General features: G+C 40.7%; 1 protein-coding gene across 4 annotated transcripts; it reads right to left on the reverse strand.

Annotated features, from left to right (window-relative positions):
* Window positions 1-620: 620 nt before the first annotated feature.
* Window positions 621-19,036, reverse strand: DYRK4 (dual specificity tyrosine phosphorylation regulated kinase 4). Of its 4 annotated transcripts, none has more exons than XM_085049791.1 (14): window positions 18,841-19,036; window positions 15,187-15,270; window positions 13,699-13,848; window positions 12,477-12,612; window positions 11,117-11,280; window positions 10,629-10,765; window positions 9,689-9,829; window positions 7,985-8,123; window positions 5,727-5,808; window positions 4,839-5,011; window positions 3,087-3,147; window positions 2,403-2,532; window positions 1,543-1,697; window positions 621-1,105 (listed from the first exon to the last, which is right to left on the reverse strand). In XM_085049791.1, exons 1-14 carry the CDS (start codon window positions 18,862-18,864, stop codon window positions 870-872), a joined length of 1,812 nt encoding a protein of 603 aa, XP_084905917.1. In that variant the 5' UTR covers window positions 18,865-19,036; the 3' UTR covers window positions 621-869. The 4 variants fall into 4 exon arrangements, with proteins under 4 accessions (XP_084905917.1, XP_084905918.1, XP_084905919.1 ...); XM_085049792.1 differs by having other exon boundaries at window positions 11,117-11,214; window positions 18,841-19,034; XM_085049793.1 differs by lacking the exons at window positions 11,117-11,280; window positions 12,477-12,612 and having other exon boundaries at window positions 18,841-19,028.
* Window positions 19,037-21,070: the final 2,034 nt, after the last annotated feature.

Genomic DNA, 21,070 nt, shown 5'->3' on the forward strand with positions numbered 1-21,070 from the left:
ACTGAATTTCTACCTATAAGCTACAGTAAATGTAAGAGGTGTAATGAAGTGGGTGCTTTACAAATGCAGTGAAAAGACAGTCTGTTTCCTAAGAGCGAAATATTTAAATTAAACTCGTTAAACATAAACCATAGGGATCACAGAAATCCATGTGGTTTTTGTTGGGTTTTTTTTCATTAAGTTAAACTTCCCATGAAGCATTAAGTTAAACTTCCCATGAAGTACAATTTTTCTGATTCAAGCCAGCTTGCTTTAATCCATTCTTTATGTTGAGTCCCTGCAGAAATGGGCTCAGAATATCACTCTGCTTTGTCACTGCTAGAGAGCTAAAGAACATAATTTACATTTCTAAATCTGCTAGGAAGGTGTGACAATGCTTTCCATCTAGTGGCTTCCCTACAAAAAGAGGAAGATGGAGAAGGAGGAAATGAGGATACTGGGTTTGATTTCTCTTATTTTTTTATACATAAGTAAATCCACTAATCTTATCCATGAATTATTCCTGACTTATGCTGCTGTAAATGAAGGGATTCAGATTCTTCAGTCAACACATCTGTTATGTTAGATCCAGGAAAATATAGAATTCAAAAGTCTGTTATAACACCAAGAATAAGCCACTCTCCACCTCTACGGTCTCCATTTTATTGCTGCTGGTTGTGAAGAATCTCTGATCACAAGGATGTAGATGAGGAAAAGGAATAGTTCTCAAATTCTGTTTTGGTTGGCAGGATGATTTCAGGGTAAAAAGAACATTAAATATACTTACAATGTGCACAGCCCATGTACAGACAGATATAGCTTATATTCCTGAGTACAAATAATACCTACAAAATATACTAGGTATGCAAGTGAGCCAAACATAGCTTGTGCTATGGTGGGAAAATGCTTGGTGGGAAAAAAAGAGAAGGTTTTGGAAGAGCTCTTTCACCACTGTCTTCTGCTTGATTGAATTTAATAGGCTTTTCCATGTGGTTTTCCAAATACTTCTCTGGAATAGCATACTTCCTTGTGTTCTGCACATCACTTTCTGCTGTGCCTGTGAAGGGAGTCAGTCTGTCAGCCAGTTCACTTCTCACTTTATCAGCTGCATTTTTCCAGAGATTCTCTGCAATAATAAATCATTAAAATGAGAATGTAAGACTGCAGACACTTAACAGCAGGTAAAACACAGGATTGACACAAACTCCCAGCAAACCAGGTGAAAATTTTCTCTGGGATCTTACAACCCCCATTGATGCACCCTTTTGCTCAGAAAGTGAGATGCACTGTGGTGCGGTGTCAGGTACTATTTTGCTCTCAGCAGGGAAAAGGGCTTTCCATGTGAATCTTTAGCACTTCCAGTCTTCTTCCTGGCAGCTGAGCTAAAACATAAGGCATGCAATTCTACACAATTGAGGAATAGTGCCTTTACCCACCACATTTCAGTGGCTATCTATTATCTCCACACTTTCACCTCCCCTTACTCCAGGCAGATGACTAAACATGAAGAAATGACAAACACTGATAAAAATGCACTTAGATCTCCAGGTAGAACATGCTTACGAATTGCCTCTCTTCTGTTCTCAAGTGCAGAGAATGAGCCATCACTCATCTTCCTTGGAGCCTGTGTTTTCTGCTTGGCCCGGAATATCTTTGGCTCTTGGATCCATGCGTGTTTCATTGCTTCATCAGGAGTCATGCGCAGGGAAGGTTCCCACCTTAAATCCACAGGAGAGAAATCATTATTCAGCTATTTCTAACTGAAAATTAGTACAAGGCAAAAGATTCAGTGTTGTCTTCTGAAAGGTCATTTTTTGAAACAAAATAATTTTACCTTTTTATCTAAAAATATAGAAAAATTCTCTGTGATCTTCTCCATCCTTCAAAGCCTATTTACTTCAGCACTGTGCTGATCAAACCCTCTGCAGAATCAAACCATTTTTAATATGCGATTCCTGGTGTTTTTAGGGTAGGGACCCAAAATTACTTGTGTGAGGTTTTGTTTTTTACTTCACTGAAATTATTTTCTAAAAGTTCTGGTTCAGCCAGAAAACCAAAATGGATCAATGATTCACAGAGACTTGGCAAACAGAGAACACTGAAAGCAACCTTTTCGTGAAACAGAGTGGGATGATTTTTTTCCCTTCCTATGTAACCACAAGTTAGTAGTTTCTTTAGGATTTCTTTAGGAAAATGCTACTGAACTGCTAGAAAGACATTTAAAGTCACTACTAAAGAAGACATAATAAACTGTCAATAATAATAGTTATACAAATGCTGCCATGTGGAGAACAAAACAAACTTAAACCCAAAACATCCCACAAAAAAATGAAAAACCAAACCCAATAGGTACAAAGATTTTAAAGGCACAAGAGAATGAAAGTAAAGTCAAAACTAGCTTGTTGCATGCAATCTGAACTCACATTAGGCATCCTTTCAAAAAGTCCAAGAACCCAGCATCATGGGTATTCAGCACTGTGCTTAGATCCTTGGAGTCTGGGCATCTCTTTTTCCCCTTGCTGTTAGTTATGGATTTAGGACATCCTTTGGAATCTTAAAAAAATAAGGAGATGCTCCAAAAAATTACATTAGAAACCTTCACTAAATATTTTTAAGAGTTGCATGAACAGTGTCCATGTCCATCCCTCTAACTCCAGTTTTGCCCTGATAGATTGATAATCTGCCAGCTTTATGGCAAGCAGGATTGGTTACATCCTAGAGACCATATCCTCCACTTTGTTGGTTTGTTTGCTTTGAACAATTTCCAAAGCCAAATTATACATAGAGAAATGAACAAAGTAAATTAGTTCCCAGAGCCCATTGCATTCCTTCCAGCATCAATATTTTTACGGAGTCAGAGTGGAATAGTTTTCCCAATCCCTTCCCTATCACTTTGGCAATTAGAGGCTTGTAAGACAAGAAGAGCAGGGCACCATTTGTAGACCTCATGTTGTCCTTTTACTTTTTTTCCATACCTCTGCCTGGAAGAATTTTTATCAGCTAGGAATTAGCTAAAGGTCTCTGACCCTACTCTCTAGCAGTGCTAATTATTAGTGATTAACTACCAGGGAGGGATCCAGCAAGGACAAACAATCAAAAGAAATTACCAAAGAATGTTCGTTTCCTTGATGCAGCCTGGATAAAATCAGCTGGTGGAAGACCCAATACCTTCAACATAGAAAATGAATTCATAGAGTTACTCCTCGTTTCATAGAGATACACAATACCACCAGTCAGATGTGGCGTTTTGCCCTCTGCACAAAAAGATGTTGAATGTTGCAATTTACTGTGAAATATCTAAAAAATATTTCCTCTTGTGCCACTTACTGTGGAGGGAATTAAGGGATTCTTTAGTGCTCCCTGTATGTGTCTTTGTATCAAAAATAGCATGGCCAGCAGGACCAGGATAGTGATTGTCCCTCTGTCCCTGGCACTGGTGAGGCCAAACCTCAAGTGCTGTGTCCAGTTCTGAGACCCTCAATTCAAGAAGGACATGGAGGGGCTGTAGCATGTCCAGAGAAAGGAACGGAGATGGGGAAGGGTCTGGAGCACAAGCCTGCTGAGGGGAAGCTGAGGAACCTAGAGGGGCTCAGCTTGGAGAAAAGGAGGCTCAGGGGGGATCTTCTGGCTCTTCACAATTCCCTGACAGGAGGGGGCAGCCAGGGGGGATGGGGCTCTGCTCCCAGGAAACAGGGACAGGACAAAGGGAAATGGCCTCAAGCTGTGCTGGGGAGGGTCAGATTGGACATCAGGAAGAATTTCTTTGCTGAAATGGGGATTACACACTGGAAGGGACTCCCCAGGGATGTGATGGAGTCCTGATCCCTGAAGGTGTTCAAGACATAACAGGACTGTGGTTTAATTGATGTGGTGGTGATCAGTCAAAGGTTGGGCTCCAATGAATTTGGAGGCCTTTTCCAACCTAAATGATTCTATGATCTTATAAAGGATGACACTGGGATCTTCACCATCACAGAAGGTTCTAAGGACAAGCATCTCTTTAACAGGACGTCACATGAGGAGATGCTGCCTTTGGAAAAACTTGCATGAACTAACATGGCAAGAGAAGGATCAGAATCTGGGGCTGAGTTCTACATAGGTTGCACTTTAGAGATTCCTATGGAGTACCTAAGTAACTGGCCTTCATAGGTTGGTTTTCCACCCCTTCTAACATTTACACTGGGTAGCTGATCTGAGGTAGGAAATGGCACAGCTCATTCTTAAAACTCCCTGAAAAACATTTACAGAGGTGATAGAGCCAAACTCCTTGGTAATGACAGTAATGAGAAGCAACATCCACAAAGTGATTTGAGAAGTGCGGAGTGACTGTTAGGAAAAGCTTTTTTCCAGCAGAAGAGCAGAGCAGAAGCTCAGCAGGTCACCCAATGTGTTTCTACTCAAGCCTCTGTGGTTTTCAAGGTTTGTTAGTCAAAGCCACAGCTGACTATTCCACTGTGAGCAAAAATATCTCTCAGTAGAAGTTTGGACAAAAGACATCTGATTTGACCAACACAGTATTTGATTTCTAAGAGAAGAGGAGTCTGTAATAATTGGAATTGTCTTTCTTTCCCCTTAGATATGCTTCTTCTGTTCTAACTCTTACAAATTCTGAGCAGGTTAAAGCATGTTTCCTTCAGTAGCAATGTGAGTGTACAAAGCAGTGTTTAGCACATGAAATGTGACAATAAATAATAGCTTTGTTCTGGATCCCATCCTCTCAAAGAGCCATTTGGCTACATTTCGCCTCCCTCTGAAAGGCCAGGCCACAGCCAATCATATTTCATTAGTGCTTGAGATTTCTCTTTGTTGCTAGTGGTGCAGTTTATCAAATGAGTATGCAAACCAATCCCAAAAGTTACCTCCATGATGCAGGCAAGTTGGTCAGCTTCATTTTCCCCTGGGAACAGTGGGTAGCCTGTGTAAAGCTCTGCTATGATACAGCCTAAGCTCCACATATCAACAGCCATAGCATAAGGATGACCAAGAATCACCTCAGGGGAGCGATAAAAGCGGCTCTGAACATAGGTGTACACTGTATCAAAAATTAGACAAGAAGCAAAATATCACAGTTGGGACTGAAATGTCAATTGCAGATTTCATAGAAAAGTGGAATATGTTCAAGCATCATAAATCTGTCTATCCATGGATTGCTCACATAGGCTCTGAAAACATTTTCTAATCCCATCCTAAAATTAATGGGTGATACACTTTCCACTGCTCTATTTGGAAATTGTTCTTCAACAAGTTTCAGTGAAGGAAATTTTTCTGCTAAGGCTTTGATTTGGCACTCCATTTCCCTATTTGAAGGTGTTGCTTTTGCATCAATCAAAAGTTCTTAAATTCAAAGCACAGTTCTCATTCCCTTCCCTGTAGCATTCATACAAAAGGTACCAATTATAATTTAACCATCTCACTGAGAAAGGCTCCCTGGACCTGACAAACCTCTTGGTAAGTGAAATATTTGGATTATCCTCATAAGTTTGTTTCAGCTAACCATTCTTGAAAGTGCAATTCTGATTTCAACAGGAATAGAGGAGCTGATCAGGCTTGGGACAAAGAAAAGGAATGGTAGTATCTTACTTGTCTCTACCAGTATTTGCTCCACCACCAGGGCTGAACAGTTCGTCAGGTTCTAATCAGGGGCATCAGTCAATATATTAGCCCAATCAAAGAAACAGTTTTTCCACATTATTTAAAATTAAAAAAGCGTATGAAGAAAATTACATCAACTTGACTTTTCTGCAAACCTCTTTGGTCTTCATAGCAGCTTGATCCAAAATCAATAACTTTGACTGAACCTTGGCCATTGTGGTATAATAGTATGTTCTCCTGGAAAGAAATCACAGGGAAAAGGGGGGTTTAGTATCATATTAAGTTAGTGAACACTTCAGAAAATCAGAATGCAAATCGCATTTACACTTCTCTGCATAATGAGAACTTCAAAATTCAACCTCCTTTGCAATGCATTTGCTAACATGAGAAGGCAGCCAATAATGTGCAATCGGGCAAATCAGAGGGGAGATTTGGAAAGGTACCCAAGCTGAAGGTGAGCCAGACAGGACAGCAGTGAGCTCACCAAAACTCAGGGTTGCTTATCCAGTAGAAGCCAAACTGCACCTGGTTTCGTGCTGTGCTAAATTAACCAGAACCATTCTTTTGTAAGCACAGACAGCCTCTGGTCCATGAAGGAGCAACACTCCACAGTTCTTCCCTGCACTGCTTGCTCCAGACTCTGTCAGCCCACCCCTCTCCACCTGTGTGGTGCCCAGGTCTCAAGTGAGGGATAAGTGGAAAAGGCAGGGTCCTTTGGATTCTTAGCTGGGTGCAGGTGGATACAGCACTGGGTGCCTGCAATTCCAGCTGGAGAAGTGATCCTTAAACAGCCAGCTCAGGGATATGTGCACTGATGAGCAAATATAGCCTTCTGCTCTCTTCTGCACAGTTGAGTTTTATCCTCATTACAAGTCTGTCTAAATGAAGCATTTCCTTCTCCACTCCTCAGCAGACAGATGGTTACCTTTACCAACCAGTTTTACAGTGATTATATGTCAAAGCTTTGAAGGACTGAACACTTCCCACGTGGATGCCAAATAACGATGAAGTGGTTTCTTGGATAATTAGCTGGTAAGGAAATGCTTCATGTGCCAGGAAGGAGAAGATGCTGCTAGTGAAAGTCAAGGCAAAGAGTGACTTCCACACTCCAGGTGCTCCTGGCTCCGGTAAGGGAAGTAGCATCCCCTCTCTGCAGCTTAATCCCCCTTCGTGCTCATGGTAGAACTCTGTCTGTAATACTGAAACCCTCACAATGCAAGGCAGCTGGAAAAACAGGATCAACTAGAAAATCAGGCTTTGGAGGCAGTGATTACATTGCATTAAGGCCAGAGAAACTCCATATTCCACCTTCTGTTGAGAAATATCATAGGAGGCAGATGGGATTACAGATGTGAGTTTCAGGCAACATAAATTCATGAAACTATGATTGTTGAATGAGAACAACATTGTCTTTTAGTTAGCTCACTAATTTTTCTCTGTTATGTTACTCTGTTTAAATACAGTCTGTTTAAATACACACTACACTAATTGATGCTGCCAATGTGACTCCTTGTCAGTGGCTGCCTGGAAACAAGTTTCCCACTGGGCTAATTGTTTCTGATTCAGACATTCTGGTTATCTTGCAAGCCTCTCTTCTCACTGCAGATTGGTCTGGGAAAGATATTGGTGAGACAACGGGTACAGACAGTATGTGACTTTTCAGAATTCTGAATCAAGATACATAGAGTGAAGTGAGAACAGAAGTTTATCCTTAGCATTTTTACTTGAGATCTTATTTATTTCATTTGTTGCTCATTTGCCCTTTTGAAAGGGAAATCAAGAGAAACATTCACTTGAAATGAAAACAGAATTAAAATCCTTCAGAAATCTCAGAAAATTGAAAAAAAATTAAATTTGAGGCTTAAGGAGAATGGAAATGTTTCATCTAGCATGAATGCTTAGCAGATACAGGAGCAGGAACTGGATGACAGATGTTCCTGTAGGAACAGATGAACACCCTAAATACTGTTCTACAGAATTCCCTTGCCATTTTCTAGGCTACTCAATTTTACAATTAAAAAAGGCATATGGAATGAAATATACTCAACAGGATAACCTGAAACAGGTTGCTTTGTGAATAATCCTTGCATTACAATGTCCCTCCTATTGAAATCCTTAATTTTACAAGCACTTTTTTTTTCTCTAAACAAAAAGTCATTACATGAATTTGACTCATATTTCCATACATTTTGGCAACCAAATAATCTCATTTAAGGCTTCCATGAATGAACTGCATCAATGGTAATAATCAGTTGACTGTAGCATGAATATAGTCTGAAATAAATGACAGCTTCTGTACAAACATCCTACTGGGTTTTAGGGTTTCTCCTAACAGCTCCTCTCAATCAATAAAAAATAGGATGAATGAATGTATTCTGTACAGAATAGCAGGTGATGAAATGATTGTACTTACAGGCTTCAAATCACAGTGAATGATTCTTTCCTGGTAGAGCACTTGTAAACACCTCAGCACACACCGAGTGAAATGACGAATCAAAGACAGGCTGAAACCTTGGAAATTGTTCTTTTTGATCAGCTCATACAAATTTATTCTGTGGGGGCAGAAGAAGCAGCAGACAGAGAGCAGATAAGAGATTGGGGAATTTATTTTTAAAGGCATGATGCACATAATTCCAGTGCATTAAGAGCTTGTCTTCCCACACAAGGAAGGACTCACGCAAGCAAAATGACAGCTATTTTCCTCCCTGAGAATGCTGCTCTTCATGTGACATGCACAAACACCTCCCAGATCTAAAGCAGACATAAAATCAGTGCACTTGCTTGCTAAACTCTGCGCTGCTTAGCAGCTGTGCTGATTTTCACAAAGAAAAATATCCATTCAGGAACTGAAATACATTTTCTTCTGTCTCCTTTTGCTGTCATTCCTCTTCGCTTTGGCATCTTGAGTAAATAATTTCTAGATAACTTCCCCATCAATTCAGGTCTCGTTAGGTTTTTATATCCCTTCTGTGACCATCACATCTTAGCTCCTTCCAGTAGTCCTGCCCAGCAGTGTGGAGAAGGGAAGGCTCTGGAAGACTTCATAGCAACTTTCCAGTATCGTAAGTGGCTTATAAAAAGGAGGGAGAGAGATTTTTATAACGATAATGATAGGACAAGGGGTAATGATTTTAAACTGAAAGACGAGTAGGTTTAGATTGGATATTAGGAATAAATTCTTCCCTATGAGAGGTGTCCTCAGCACTAGCACATGTCTGCAAGGACATAACCACTAGAGATTTCTGCCTTTGCCACTTAAGTGTCCACTGGTGGCAGGCACAGCCCATTCTTTGAGAATTAATGTTGCCAAGACTTAATGGAAAAGATCACAAATCAAAAACTTTTCACTGTATTTTAAAGGCAATAAAAATTTTACCAGACAAATATTTTTCTATGACAACCAGTCTTCAACTCCTCTGTAAAGAGCTAAACATAGTGGCTATCCCATTTCCCTGCGTGTTTCCACAGCAGCTTTCAGAAAAGACTGGAGAGGAGTCAACTCTTACCCTGTGTGCCTGCAAGTGACAGACTCACATGCAGCAACACAAGGAGTTTAGGTTTCTTTGGGATAAAGCTGTCCATATGATGCTGAATCTTCAGCAGGGGCTGTAACACAGGCAGCAGTGGGGGTTTTACTCTAAGGGGTGGGGAACTGTGGGTAGCCTCCATAATTCTAGTTTGATTCCCTGATTACAAGGAGGCTGGTGAATAAAAGCATCTGACTTCTCCAAAATTCCTCCTAAGATGTCCTGCAGCAAAGACTCATAAAAAGCAAGAGGAGGTTTTATATTTAGATTATTTGATATTATTCATATTTATATACCCTGAAGTTTGCCAGTCCTGCATTGACTCTTTTCCTCATAGGTCTTTCAGGGAAGAAGACTTCAATACCCAGCACAGAAAATAAGGGATGGATCATGTCATTGCTCGTGTAAAATCTGAGCATGGCCTTTTTCAGTTCACCTTGGGTGATCAAAGGCTCAGTTATGCAGTCTGTAACTAGACAGTGCTCCTTTCTAGCTTCCAATTCTTCTGAAGAAGGCATAAAAATTAAATCTTGTAACGTACAGGATCTACAATTCTCCTTAAGGTGTGTGTAAAGGAAAATATACTTTACCCCAGTAGTTCAAAGGAGATACAGAAGTGATTGCGAAAGTAGAAGTATTCCTTCATGTGGATGATATTGTGAGTATCATCTTTGTCTTTCTTCAGGAGAGCATCAAGGATCTTCACTTCTACCAAAGCCTGGCTGTGAAATCTGAAATATCGCGACACAGGAATGGTGACATTAACTCAGAGTAGCCTTTGTATTTCTGCAAATGCTACAGACACCATGAGTTAACCACAGTAATTTTAATTTCTTATGATTGATTCCTAGTTTAAACACACTGGCCTTACATAACACTACAAGGTACCTAATTTGACTTGTCTGAAAAAATCTTTAAATGAAAAGGTTTCCAATAAGCATCCAGACTAAAATCCTGGTGCTCTCTAAGTCCATAGGAACGCATTAGTTTCCTTGAACAGGGCCATGTTTCACACCTACCACAGTCAGACAGCCAATTTTGAAAAGCATCTTTGCACTCAGTGTTCACTGAGGGGGAAAACTGAACATCTGAACATCTGTTTCATTGACTCTGCTTCAAGTTCACAAATTTGTAATCAGCCACTTAACAAGAGGTCACTTAAGACCACAGTGTAAAATTTTTCATGCTGAAGCAAGTACCGGGAGCCTCCCAGCACATTCCTGTAGTTTTGGAGCCTTGTGGGGATGCTCCCCGCTCTCAGTCCTACTGGGCTGGTTACCTGGGTTGTGTATTCACTGTGCAACAGATAGAGACCTCCTTGTAAGCTTGGAGAAACTGTGCTTGCTTTCATAGACTGTGTCTCCTCCAGGTCCAGGCCAATTCCTGACATCATGTTTCCTCACTCTGCCCTCACTGTGCTTAATGAACATACATGAGGTTTGATTTTGCTTTGTTCACATTGTCGCAGTTTGTCTCTGCCTCTGTATAACAAGGATGATTGCACTGGTTTAAAGTCAGCAGATATCTCACCTTTTCTTATTCCTTATTATTTTCAATGCCACTAACTCATTGGTTTTGTGATCCAAGCATTTGGCCACCTGCCCAAATGACCCTTTCCCAATGACCTCCAACACTTCGTAGCGGTACGCAATGTGGTCATGTAAAACCTTTAAAAGAACACAAAGTTCAGATTCAAAGAGTACAAGAAAGATCAGGCTTCCAAGTAACTCGTGTGTGTGAGTCTACTGTCCATGACAGGTGGTGGGTTAGCTGCAGATGAAGTCTACAATAAGGGTGACAAGGAAAATCACAAGTGATGCTTCAATAGACCACCTGCCTTGCATCAATGGCAACGACAGGCAAAGTGGATTCTCTGTGAGCTTTAAAGTGATGTTTTCACTATGTGAATATTTCTTTTCTAGAAACAACATTTATCTCACATACAACACTTAAGAATTGGCATAAAATCACTACAAACTTATCGAGCTCAAAATGAATACCATTATTTTTCCACTTACCTTTAAGTAAGAACCATGCTCATCATCATAACAATCATTATTCTGGGTTTCAGGCAAACCTTCAATCTTTTTAGCTTCCAGGCCAAGAAACCATAGCTCTGTATAATTGAAAATTTCTTTTTGCTCATAGACTGTTAACTGGTTTCTAAAATTTTTCAAGGCTTCTAAATCAGAAAACAAGAACGTAAAACCAAAAATCAATCAATTGTCAGAAACCTGATGGCAAATTGCTTTTACAAGGGAACATTTCACAGCAGAGCACACCACTTTGAGCAGGATGCTGAGAAAAGCTGTTAAAGGTGCCTTTCAACTAAGATTTCTATGCTCCTACAATTTTGTACAAATATTTAAGTTTTTTTTCTGGCTTGCAGTATTGAGTCAAATAAAGCATTCACCATCTGTCATAAAGACTTTTAAGAGAGCTTAGCTAAAATTATTTAATTGTGAGGGAAGTTATGTACCTAGATGATTTTGAAAATCCCATCTGTTGTCTATTGGATCCCTCAAACTCCATAGCTTACATTAAAAAGTTATATTTTCATTGGTTTGATTGCCATATTTATAAAATGGCAGTAGTTAATCTTTAGTTAACCAAAGCTTTCAAGTACTTGTTTTTCTACTAAAAATCATCAAGCTCAGATATCTGAAGTTAGGGATTAAATGGAGCCCAAATCTGCTCTTCTCCTAGTTCTGATTCTTCCTGCATAGAATTTCAGCTGCCCTAACAGCTCCATTCCCATCGTTTTAATGTGGGTATATATTCAGACAGGAGCAGTATAATCAATGTGTTGCATGCATGTGTGGGTGTTTTGTTAAACAGTGGCAGATCTTCATCCAGTAATGCAGGGATTCTAAATAATTTCAAAGCAAAAGGCCACTACTTTTTTTTCACTAGACTCCTTCTAGAAATAGATTAACTCTGTCAGAAGCTTTCTAGATCTGAGAACTCCCAAAATGCAATTTAGCCCACATCAATAAAATGGGACACAGCCACAAGCAAGTGGGAAAGGGTTTTATCACTGTAATAGAATATTGCTATCACCTACCCCACCTAAATCTTAGACAAATATACATTCTTTTTTATATTGCATTTGTGTATGCAATTGTATTTGTGTTAGTCAAATACAAACTGTATTTGTGTTAGTCAAATTTTTCTCCTTTTGGGTACCTCCCCAGGCTGCATAATTAGAAATCACTGAATCCATCCATGTTGCTGTGCTCTAAATTGTTAAATATTTCAGCAGCCATTTAGCATGGGAACTTTAGTCCCTGAGTATCCTGAATCCTGACTGCTCACACTCCTTGTCTGTGCAGGCAGCCTGTCACTCCAGTTCTTTTAGTTTATCGAGGGATATTCTACCTGAAGCTGTCATAGGCAGTTTGACACTGATACTGGTGCTCTCCATTTCAGATGGTTTTGTCTGGGCACTGGTTTCACTCTCAGGAAGACTGTCTGGAACGTTAAATTGGGAAAAATTGCCTTGAGTTCCATTTTCCTGCCAAGCAGAAAAAAAAAATTAAAAACCACTATAGTCACAGAGACAAAGCTGCAATATATTTATTTTGGATTAGTGGAGCAATCTCTATGTCAATTTTGTGCTGAGACAGAACAAGGAAGCTTGGGTATTACAACACTGCTTATCTAGACAGCAAATTCTACCAAAAGCACTGAAGGTTGTTGGACCATGGAAAGATAAATTTCCATAAATGAGAGAAAGAAATTTATCTTCCAGATTCATTCAGTACACAGACTCTCTAGAAATGCCACCTATACCAATTCTGGTCAGCCTTTGGGGGCTATAGAATAATTCCTCTTGGAAACCATTCCAAACCAAATGAAAGACAAGAAGCTGATTTGGAATAGCCAAACAACAAATGTTTTCTGAACAACTTGGTTGTGTTCTCTGATGAAGTGATTGACTTGGCCAGTGAGAGACAAGCAGTGGACATCATAGACTTTGCCCTGAGCAGGGCCTGTGACACTGTCTCCCACTGTATAGCTGAAGCCCAAAGAGTGAGAGATGAACTGGATAAATGGATCATAAAGTGAAGAGCCTTTTCCAAGTTTGCTCCGCTTATTAGTGGGAGGTTGGGCTAGATGTCCTCCAGGAGTCCCTTCCAACCTAAATGATTCCCTAATTTATTTATTATTTCTCATCCCTTGAGAATGTCCTGATGACCCACAAAAGTGGGGCAGGATGGAGACAAAAAACCTCAGTGTCTCTCAGAGTCAGAAGGATACCAAAGCCATATTCAAAAACCAGCACATAGTTGCCAAGACAAGGAGAACCCAGGTGATGGAATATGGTCTAATCAGTGGACAAGCTTAGTCCACTGCGTTCTTGCAAGTAGTCCTGATTGATACCACTTCAATATGAGCATCTTGGTGCTTCTGGGGTTTCAGTTAAGGATGTGTGCAAGTAGAAATGGGTTCTTTCCATACTTGTCTCTGATTCTGACACTTACTCTCTCTTCCCCCACACTTACACACCTGTGACACTACCACTGACACTCTCTCAGTGGTACTTAAAGAGAGGCTGGTTCACCAAGAAAACAAGATGTCCAAGAGCTTTATAACTCACCTGAAGAGAGGGGAGGACACTCTGCAAGCTCTTATTTGCTATTTGAGGCAGGCTGCCCTCAAAGGAGGGAAGGTTTGCAGTGTCTGCAGCCAGACCATGCTTCACTTGACCTTCCAGATGTGGGAGGGAAGGGACACCACGACTGACTCTCTATACAGAAAGCACAAGTAAATGTCACGTAATGACCTAAGCAAGCATTTCTGTGCCACACTTATGAACAACAGAGGGATTTAAATAATTGGAAAATGTGTGTGATTCACTTCTGACAGTTAATGGCAAAGAGGAAATGAGCAGATGGTCCAGCAGCTCTCGCTGAACTAATGGGCAGCAGAAGACCGTCTGGGCTATCTGACCCATTTTAGGGAATGAGATTCCTCAGAAGAACACTTCCATCCAGCATCCGAGCAGTGACTGCTTCAGCTGCAAGAGATGGTTGGGTTTGGAAGCCGAGCAGCCATTCGAGGCAGCAGGACTCCCGGGAGAGGGGAAAATAAAGCCCACATAGGGTAATAAGTAGGCATGAAGTGTCAGTGGCAGAAAATATAATTAGCTATTTCCAGTGGCAGAAGAGAAACTGGGACTGGACTGCTGCCAAACACCAGGGGTGGGCACAGTGGGAAGTATTCCCTGCACAGGTTTCTCCGTATTTTCTTCCCCTTCATTTCCTGTGGTGTTCAGTTTGACAAGGCCCATTTGTTGCACTCCTTATTAGTGAGGAAAAGGCAAGATCTAGGCAAACTTTCCGAAAAAATAAATGCTTATACTCATTTAAAGAATCCAGGGTTATTAGTCCAACCTAACTTCTCCCATTTATTATTTGCAAACATTTCTATACCACTCATTATTTAGAGTCAGTCATTTAAGGGCACAGTTTCATGAATATCTTGAACATCTTTTACCATTGTCTTGAATATTTCAAGTCAGAGAAATCACACTCGTAGAAGCAAAGAAAATATTTCAGGTAGACTACTTTTTTGCTAAATAATAATAAAAAATAGATCTGAAATAGATCAACTATGCACTGTGAAATGCATAATAGGGTCCAGAGAGCTAAAGCTACAATCCATATAAACCTGTGAAATTTTTCTCCTCAGGGAAACATAGAAACATATTTGTCAAGCTTTTGACAACAAAGGTGAGGTTTGATATTTTCTCAAAAAGCAAAGGAACAATGCTCTCAATCCAATCAACTTCAATAAGTAAGTTTTTCATTTCTGTGGAAAAGTCTTTAAAACCTTAGAACTGGGATTCCAGTGGACTTTTCCCGAAAGCTTCAAGGAACAAAGTGATTTGGCAGAAGAAATGCCGTAAATGCTACTGAACAAAGCAAACCCAAAATACTTGCAGGCATTTGGGACAGTCATACAGCCACAGGAGAAATGGAAGAGCACAGGGAATAGAGGACTTGCCTCTACCCATATTCACTTATAATATCACTTAGAAAACAAGCATTCAGGTATTTTTAAAGTCAGCTGAAGAGTCACATACCTGACGGAAGACTCTGTTAGAGCCCAGATGATCTCTCTCTTGAACAGTCAGCTGAGACTGAGCAAAAGCATCCACATGGGAAGACTACAAACATGAAGCGATGCTTTAATAAAAATTATTCTAGAGAAGAAAAATCACAGAATATCTGCACAGTTTCTGTGTTTCCTTCCTTTGTGGTAATGCCTGTGCCAACATAGGGTGTGAGAGAGGGCCACAAAAGCTGTGAAAACACGTTGCACTCTGGCAATGCCTGTCTCAGTTGAGAAGCCGTTCTGTTGGCAGGGGCAGAGACAGTTTATTTTGCTATTATGCCTCTCAGCATGCTTGGTGTGCCCCTGTGCTCAGCCAAGGGGAAGGGGCCCCTCTGCCATCCCTCAATATGTACGTAGAAGCTGGTAGTGAATCAGCTTGGAAGAACAACTTTAAACTGCCTCACGAGGTAGACTGTGACCTAAAGGTAGCATTAAACTGATTCAGCTTGTGGTAGAGCTTTTATAAAAACAAAATCAGTGTTTGACCTTACTGACATACAGAAAAAACCCACTGCTTCCAATGGACAGATAATATTAGCAATACCTACAAAAAACCCCATCAGGAAAGTGCTAAGCAGCTCACCATTTTTAAGACTTTGCTGGTGCTCTCAGCAGTTTTTTAATAAATATGGTAAGTAGCATTGTACATTTCTGTCCAATAACAAACTGCAATGAAATGCCAAAATCTTTAGGATAATTTAGACTGTGAAAACTCTGGGGCTAAAGCAGATTGGAGTTTTGCTCTACAGGCTGCAGTGAGCCCCACTGTGTTTGGTAAAAAGGGCTCCTGCAAGAGTCTGTCTGAGCCTGGAAGAAACAGGGACAACTCAGATTGGATGCTTCACCTGTGCCAATACACTGCAAATAGATAGATATACAGATATAGATATTGTAAAAATATATAAAAATATACATATGTATATATATACATATATATAAGCTATAGTGGGTGAGGGATGCTTGTGTGCAAACTGATCCACACACATGCAGTGACCTTGATATATGCAGGGCAAACTGGCATTACCATAAAGGTGGGATCAAAACGAGGATAATGTTATCCAGGTCCAACTCCCTGCCATTGGCAGGGTCAGTTCCACTGTCCCAGTGTTGTTCCAAGCCTCATCCATCCTGGCCATGGACACTTCCAGGGATCCAGGGGTAGCCACAGCTTCTCTGGGCAACCTGTGCCAGGGCCTCCCCACTTTCCCAGGGAACAATTTCGTCATCATATCCTACCTAAACCTACTCTCTGTCAGTTTGAAGCCATTCCTCCTTGTCCTGTCATTCCAGGCCCTTGTCAATAGGCTCTCTCCATCATTCCTGTAGGTTCCCTTCAGGCACTAGAAGGCCCCAATGAGGTCACCCCAAAGCCTTCTCTTCTCCAGGCTGAACAATTCCGATTCCCTCATCCTTTCCTCACAGCAGAGCTGCTCCATCCCTCTGATCATCTTGATGGCCTCCTCTGGACTGGCTCCAGAGGCTGTGGCATATCCAGCTTTGGATATGTCCATAGATTAGAGGCACTAAAAGACTTGCCCAAAGTAAATATGGAAACAAAACTCTCTTTACAGATCTACTGACCACATGAAGGAAATGCTGCCCTTTGACAGGTTCAGATGTCTCATCATCAACCATGGAGACACCACTCATCTGGACAAACCAGCTGGAAACTGCCCTTGAGATAACTGTGCTGTGTGTTCTCTTCCTGCTCATCTGAGCACAAATGAATAAACCTTTCTGGAAGGGCAAACTTCAGATTCAGAACAAACTGAGAACAGCAGCTCTGGCTTGAAAGGAAGGGTCATGGGTGGCTGTGAAGCACAGGAGAATGGCAGGAAAAGCATAGATCTCTTTGCTAGACACAGTAATTCCCATCTTTCAAACTGGAGATCAACCAGCCAGGGATAAGGGATGATATGTTTTAAATCCAAAATATTCCCAGTGCCGCCACCACAAATGCCACAAAAGAGAACCACTGGACTTCTGCATCCTAAACAGGAGTGTCTTAGAGCACAACATAGTTTGCCCAGAGCACCAAATATCCCTCTGTGAATTTCTTTAGATGATGGTTCCATGGACAACTCTGGGCCAGAGTATTTTTACAGACAAACACTTCTCATGCAATCCACATATCTTGCATTTTATGGAAGAATCACATTTGTTATGAAGGTGAGTCTGGGATACACATTCAAAACTTATTAGATGTATCAGCCCAGCTCTTAGTAAGACTATTAATTTTTGTGACGTTACACTTTTTCCACACTTCATCTGTACTTTATTCCCAGCTAGCTATAATTTTGAGTTTCTGGAGCTGATGAAAATAGTACATTTCATTTAAAGACAGTTTCTTAACTGCTTCATGCTTGCCTAGCTACAAGTCAATGTAAACCTAGGATTATATGGAGAAAGAGCTATCACTGAAAACCAAGACAACAATGGACTTCACATACCTGTACAGACTGCAGAGTCATCACTCCAGAATGGCATTTTGTTTCTTAGCAATACTTCTAAAAATCTGAACAGCTATGTCTTTATTACTAAATTTTTTAAAATAGATTTACTAATTGACACGAAAAATTCCCAAAATGTCTTTAAAACTGAGCAAGAGCTAAGGAAGCAGGTGAGTAGGCTCCAAGAGGTGCTGCCAGAATTTGGAATCCCTTTCATTTCCATTCAGTGGGGAAATATTAACAAGATTTTGAGGTGGACATTTCTCCTTTTACTGTGCAAAAGCAAAATCAGTCCCTGCCTTCTTTTAACTGTGGAAATCTGTGATCCTATTTGTCCCCCTTTCTCAAAATCTACTTTTTAGGGATTTATTGCTCTTCAGGCAATTTATTCAAAACATCTTAAAATCAGTAAGTGACAAACCTTAAAAAAATTCCCCCAAATAGCTAAATTACATAAACTTTTATCTGTAGAAAAACTGATCTGTGCTTACACCAGTCCTGCTGGTGGCTGAATGGGGAGCAGGTGGATTTATTGGACAGCCACACAGTGGTTTATTTGATGGCCTTGATCCAGGTGACCCATCAGAGCTGCTCTAGCCAAATCCTGGACTTGTCCTATGGGCTCTGTAGCTGAGCTGTTGTGGCTGGATTACTTCTAGCAGATGAACTCCAAAGAAAAACTGCAGCAACTGTTACTATTCCACTCCATTTCATTCCTGGTTTCCCTGCTTCTATAGCACTCAACCTTGTCCTACAGTTTGAATGCTGCAATCCCAGACTATCATCTCTTGCTCTTCCAGCCCTTCACATCCTGGATCACCTTGCTCATTCCAGTTACCACTAATGAAACAGAACAACGTCCTCATCCACCACCTAGCCTGCAGTTACAAGGGGTTTTAAGTTTATTTTTTCATTACCACATTGATCATAGAAATCAGAAATGGATTAAAATTTTGTAAATTTTAAAATACACAACCACATAAAATAAAGACCCCATTGTCTCCTCATTCAAATGGGCACTTTCTTCCCTCTGTTCTCAAAACTGAATGAAGCCTGTAGAACACATGGAGAGAATGCAACACAGGTGCTAAATCATGCAATACATTAAAAAGCCAGAGCAAATACACTCTCACACACTCAAAATACAGTAGGAACACAAACATTTTCCCCACCTTGTCAACTATTTCTGTCAGCATTCCTGCAAGAGCTGATAAGTGCAGGATAGAAGCTGTTTATTCCATTCAGCGAAGGCATTTCAGGAAGCCCACCTTCATCTAGTCAGAGCATAGCAGGAGCAGCTTCATGCACAGTGCCCTGAGCAGCAAAAAGTGGATCATGCTTCTCCTAGGCTTCAGATTTAAATTTTTCTCCCGGAAATATGCCAGTGACTATTAGCTGCTCCAGTATTCTTTTGGTGGCCATCTGTTCCCTTTCTCAGCCTCCTTCTAGCCAAATATAATTTTCCATATTTATCATGGCAAGTCAGTAATAAGAAAGACAAATGTAACAGGATTGGCTGTTCTCCTTGCCATCTCAGTCTGTTCTTTCTCACTGAGCTCATGTGCTTGCGAAACCAAAAAACACTTGAACTTGGATTTTGCCAAAATTTGTCACAGCAACCTTGCTATATACAGTGAGCAAAATCTATTCCCCAAGATTGACAGACTGGAAAATGAAAATAAATTAATTCCTCCAGGGCTGGTTTCTCATTGGGTATGATATGTCAATTAATGAGGATCAAGCTGTGGCATCTTATTCTATTGTTCTTGACAGTGTCAGTGCAGATATGCTCTGCCCTGTGGGATAATGAGGCTCTCCTTTTTATTTCATTCCATTATATCCACACCATTTTGGTGTGGATAATGAGACAGAGCTTAGCTTCCCTCCTGCTTGTCTTGCCTTTTCCTCCTTTGGTGCATGTGTGAGGGGGCACTGATGGAGGTGTCCCTATTCCCTAGCTGTCTCAGGGGAAAATCTAAAATGAAAATACAGTGTGGTCTCCTCCTTCATACAGCCAAAGAATGGCATGTTCTCTGCTGATATGAAATCTGTCAACAACCCAGATTAGTTCTACTTTCACTCAGAAACCAGGGTTTTCAAGGAAGAAATACATGCTCACCCACAGAAGGCTGCTGCTTTTACAGATGCTCCTGGAATGGTCAGTGCTTCCCTTAGTGGTCAAAGGACAAACAGTTATTTGTTTGCACGCATGGTGGTCTCTGCAAAGCCTTTCCTAATGTAATTGCTGGGCTGCAGCATCCTAAAAAGCACATTGCTCCCATTTCCATCGCTCCCACTTTTCCATTCATCCAAGCTAGGCAACCCTCTAATCAACAAATCCTCCCCAGTATTGTAAAACTCACATGCAAGAGAAACTTCTCATTTTCTCACCAAATAACCACACAGGCCACAACAGAGGCGGCATGGAGATCATGGAGTCCCAGAACAGTTTGAGTTGGAAGGGACCTTAAAGACCAACTCATTCCAACCCCCTGCCATGGGAAGGGACACCTTCCACTGTTCCAGATTGCTCAGAGCCCCATCCCATCCTGGCCTTGGACACTTCCAAGGATCCAGGGGTAGCCACAGCTTCTCTGGGCAACCTGTGCCAGGGCCTCAGCACCCTCACAGGGAAGAATTTCTTCCTAATATCCAACCTAAACCCACTCTCTGTCAGTTTGAAACCATCCTCCCCTGTCCTCTCACGCTAGGCCCTTATAAAGAGTCTTTCTCCATTAGCATTCCCAGGATAGCCTCCATAGAAAGGAGGAAAAGACAGATCTGTCCATGTTTCAGCCACCCCCTCTTAAGAAGAACACCTTCTACTTTATTTCTTTATTTCTCTTCTTTTAAATGCTTTCTTTCCTCCTCATTTTATTTTATTACATTCTTGTGAACATGTTCAAATTTGCTGTGATAAGTCATGCAGGAATAAAAACAACCTTCAGGATCATTCTTTTGTCATAACTGAAGAGGACCAACTAATTTTTGACAACACAAGAAATGAGTAAAATTTTCTCCTCCGTTTCTCAACAATATTCTCAAAGCAAGAGAAGACTGCCCAGATTCTTACTAAGTTTCAGTCATGTTACACTGAAGTAAAAAGCAGTGCATAAATATTTTCAGCTATAAATTTCAAAGCAGTTTTTTTTTAAGTTTGAAGGAAATATCGGTGATCTTTGTAAGCAATTTGTTTTTAAATTACCCACTTCTGAAAGTGGGTAATTTAATTAATATTTAGTTAAAGGAGTTGAGTGCAATGGTGCATAAATTTCTTGTGGATGTGATCACTGTCTGTAATCATCAAACAGACAACATCTTTAACTACAAATTCCTTAAGTTTGGCAACTTCTCTGTGAAGTAGCATAGTATTGGTGGTAAAGGAAATTAGAGAGCTTCCCC

Source organism: Lichenostomus cassidix, chromosome 1Ab (genome assembly GCF_008360975.1).
Source record: "Lichenostomus cassidix isolate B80296 chromosome 1Ab, HeHo_3.0, whole genome shotgun sequence".
In the NCBI taxonomy this organism is placed as follows: domain Eukaryota; kingdom Metazoa; phylum Chordata; class Aves; order Passeriformes; family Meliphagidae; genus Lichenostomus; species Lichenostomus cassidix.

What these genes read in the sequence shown, in the direction of transcription:
- DYRK4 (XM_085049791.1), bottom strand. Translation starts at nt 18,864, where the DNA reads ATGCTGACAGAAATAGTTGACAAG. An exon ending in TGACAGAAATAGTTGACAAG is followed by an intron (nt 15,271 to 18,840) that starts GTGGGGAAAATG and finishes TCATGTTTGTAG; the next exon opens with TCTTCCCATGTGGATGCTTT. An exon ending in AACTTGCCTGCATCATGGAG is followed by an intron (nt 3,148 to 4,838) that starts GTAACTTTTGGG and finishes TCTATGTTGAAG; the next exon opens with GTATTGGGTCTTCCACCAGC.